The sequence below is a fragment of the Nicotiana attenuata genome, chromosome 11 (genome assembly GCF_001879085.1).
Source record: "Nicotiana attenuata strain UT chromosome 11, NIATTr2, whole genome shotgun sequence".
In the NCBI taxonomy this organism is placed as follows: Eukaryota; Viridiplantae; Streptophyta; class Magnoliopsida; order Solanales; family Solanaceae; genus Nicotiana; species Nicotiana attenuata.
In genome coordinates, this window is record NC_031999.1 from 41,849,953 (window position 1) to 41,853,849 (window position 3,897).

The 3,897-nt window shown below is 36.2% G+C and overlaps 1 protein-coding gene across 1 annotated transcript; it reads left to right on the top strand.

The window, feature by feature from the left end:
* Nucleotides 293–3,663, top strand: LOC109234832. Its single transcript, XM_019400881.1, has 4 exons — nucleotides 293–2,235; nucleotides 2,324–2,638; nucleotides 2,719–2,824; nucleotides 2,914–3,663. Exons 1-4 carry the CDS (start codon nucleotides 293–295, stop codon nucleotides 3,661–3,663), a joined length of 3,114 nt encoding a protein of 1,037 aa, XP_019256426.1.

The window sequence follows — 3,897 nt, forward strand, 5'->3', positions numbered from 1 at the left end:
ATGTATTGTGATAGAGTTAGAAAAGAATATTTAGATGGAGTAGAGGATTTTTTAAATTATGCCTTTTCTGAAAAACAAGAAGGAGAAAAAATTGCATGTCCTTATACGGAGTGTGTGCTCATCCATCAAGTAAATCGGGCTACAGCATATGATCATCTTGTTATTAATGGTATTATACCATCATATGATACTTGGTTTTGTCATGGGGAGTCTTTGAAGGGATCAAACAATGCTCGAGCAAATAACCGCAACCAGTCAACTCAAAGGAGTGATGATATGAGAGGAATAATACATGATGCATTTGGAGGTATTACACAGTTCATGGATTTCTGACGTTAGTGAAACAGGTGGCATAGAGCAAAACTTACAAGAGAGTACTGCTCATCCATCTGGAAATCACCCCCATCAAGAGGTGGATAAGTTTGAACAGCTCATGAAGGAGGCAAATGAAGAATTATATCCTGGATGTAAGAAGTTTAGCAAACTATCCTTTTTGCTGCATATGTATCGCACAAAATGTATGTTCAAGTGGTCAAATGAATCTTTTAATGCTCTGCTTGGACTTTTGAAAGATGCACTGTCTGAAGGAGAAAAATTACCTCCTTCTTTCTATGAGACCAAAAAGATAGTTGAAGGCTTGGGCTTAAAGTATGAAAAAATTCATGCTTGTCCCAACGATTGCATGCTTTTTAGGAAAGAGTTAGCTAATAAGAATGTCAATAAATGCAAAATTTGTGGGGCTTCTAGATGGAAAAATGATGCTAGAAAAATTCTAGCCAAGGTCCTAAGGTATTTTCCTTTAAAACCAAGGCTACAGAGATTGTTTATGTCTTCAGAAACGTCTAAAGCAATGCGATGGCATCATGAAGAGCGCAACAAAGATGGAGTTCTACGGCATCCTGCAGATTCTGAAGCCTTGAAAATTTTTGATAGTAAATATCCCGAATTTGCTGGAGATCCACGCAATGTGCGCCTAGGATTAGCTTCTGATGGGTTATTTGGCACAATGCGAACTGTTCACAGTACATGGCCAGTGATTTTAATGCCATATAATCTTCCACCATGGATGTGCATGAAACAAGAGTTCTTCATACTGTCCTTAGTTATTCCTGGACCAAAAGCACCTGGCAATAATATTGAAGTCTTTTTGCAACCTTTAATAGAAGAGTTGAATGAATTATGGGATATTGGGGTCGAAACATACGATGCATCTACTAAGGATATATTTCAAATGCGAGCAGCTCTCATGTGGACTATAAATGATTTTCCAGCATATGGTACTCTCTCTGGATGGTGCACTTATGGTCGGTTTGCATGCCCTTCTTGTGACATAAACACTCAATCTAGAAGGCTCAGATATGGCAGAAAGTTTTGTTACATGGCGCATCGACGCTTCTTGAAGTCGGGACACAAATATCGGAATGATGCAAAATCGTTTGACGGGACAAAAGAATCAAGACCTGCACCATGTCCAGTATCTGGGTCACTAGTGCTGAATCAAGTTAAAGATATAAAATTTACTCTCGGCCAGTCTAGCGAAGAGGTAAGTGGGGTCACGAAAAATACATGGAGAAAGAGGAGTATTTTTTTCGATCTTCCTTATTGGAAGTCGAACTTGGTGCGCCATAATCTTGATGTGATGCACATAGAAAAGAATGTGTGTGATAACTTAATTTATACATTATTGGATCTTGGTAAAAAGTCTAAAGACAACTTAGAAGCTCGATTGGACTTGAAGGAGATGAAAATAAGACCAAGTTTATGGCCTCAATATCGAGCTAGTGGGAGACCATATCTTCCACCTACTTTTTTCACAATGTCTCCGAATGAAAAGGAGTTATTTTATGAAGTTCTACAAAATGCCAAGTTTCCAGATGGCTATGCGTCTAATATCTCACGTTGCTTTTGCAAACGAAAGATATTTGGGCTAAAAACTCATGATTGTCATTTTATAATGCAAGAACTTCTTCCTCTTGCCTTGCGGAGATCAGTAGATAAAAGAGTTAGTTCCATTTTAATTGAATTATGCACATTCTTTCGTGTTCTGTGTATTAAAGAACTGAAACTAGAAGAGTTAAAGTTACTTGAAGAAAAGATTCCAGAAACATTGTCTACTATGGAGAAACTTTTCCTCCCAGGATTCTTTACTGTTATGATACACTTGGTTATTCACTTGGCAACCGAGGCTAAACATGCGGGGCCGGTACATTATCGCTGGATGTACCCAATTGAGAGGTATCAAGAATATTACTGAATCTTTATCATATATCTTTAGTTGTTAAATATTATGATATCAAACTAATACCATTATTTTAATCCATAGGTTCTTGGGTACATTAAAATCATATATTCGTAATCATGCATGTCCAGAAGGTTCAATAGCAGAAGCATACATAGCAAATGAGTGTATGGCATTTTGCTCACAATATTTGGAGGGGGGAGATTCAAGGTCTTATTGTTCAAAAAAATGCGGTGATGGGATTGAGCATGAGAATAGTAAAGAAGAATGTCTTTTTCCAATTGTTGGGGAATCGTACGGTGGAGTAGATGTATTTGAGTTGGATGAGAAAACATGGTTGCAAGCACATCGGCATGTGCTTTTCAATTACGAGTCAGAAGTGGTTGAGAATTATAAAAAGTAAGTGTTATATTTATTATTCAATATATGTATATTACTTATTTAATTAAAAAATTGATATGTGCGAGTTACATGAATAGGGAACATATTGCTGAAATCGAGAGATCACATCGTAAGCATCGTTTGACACAACATCAACTTGACCGTGCGCATTTCGATATATTTCATGAGTGGTTCAAGGAGCAAGTAAGTAGTAGGACTAAGTCATTGGTTATGTTAAATTATTGTCCTTGTACAGATATCCACATTTATTATTGTATCTTCTATTTGGTTAGATAAAGGAATTGGAAGCCACATCTAAGATCTTAAAAGATGTTAAAGTCCTTGCACAAGGGCTGAGTTACATTGCAAAAAGATTCACTGCATTCGATGTAAATAACGGGTATCGATTCCGAACGAAACAAAGTGAAGAATTCAAGGTGACGCAAAATAGTAGTGTTATGGTCGTTTCAAAGACTGAAAGTTATGCAAGTACAAGTGACAATGCTCCAAAGTCTGCAAATATCACATATTATGGTAGATTGAATGATATTGTGGAGTTAAACTACTATGAAGAATTTAAGGTTGTCTTATTTAAGTGTGATTGGGTTGTTGTAACTAAAGGTAGAGGAGTTAAGGAAGATGACTTGGGTTTCACACTTGTGAATTTCTCACACCTAACAGACTCTGGCGTTCGAGAACGTCATGAGCCCTTTATTTTTGCAGAACAAGCTCAACAAGTAATATTTGTACAAGATCCTCAAGATCATTTTTGGTTTGTCCCTAGGTTAATTAAACCTCGAGATATTTTTAATATGGGAGATGAAAATAGTTTGCAGTTTGAGTCATCAATACAGAGTGATGCCACTGACTTGGCTCTCTTAGAAAATGCTCGTGTTCTCGAAGATGAGTATAATGATTGGGTAAGAAGTGGTGTCGATGGGATTGTAATTGATACAAACGCGCATTCTCAAGCTTCTCTAAATGATGGTGAAGCTAATGTTGAGGGAGGAAATGACATTGAAAATGAATGTGATTCTACATAAGATAGCTGGAACTTATAGAATATTTTTCTTTCAAGTGTTATTTAAGAACTTCTAAGGTTTAGTTATTTTTTTACTTCAGAAATTCAAATATTAGATTTTTGAGTGAATTCGTTGTGCTTTTTTTTTGTTACCTTATATTTTGCTTATTGTATCCACTAAATTGTGATATGCTAAGGTGATATTGTCACGGGATAATTTTTTTGTAGTTAATCAATAACTCTTATCTCTAAAACA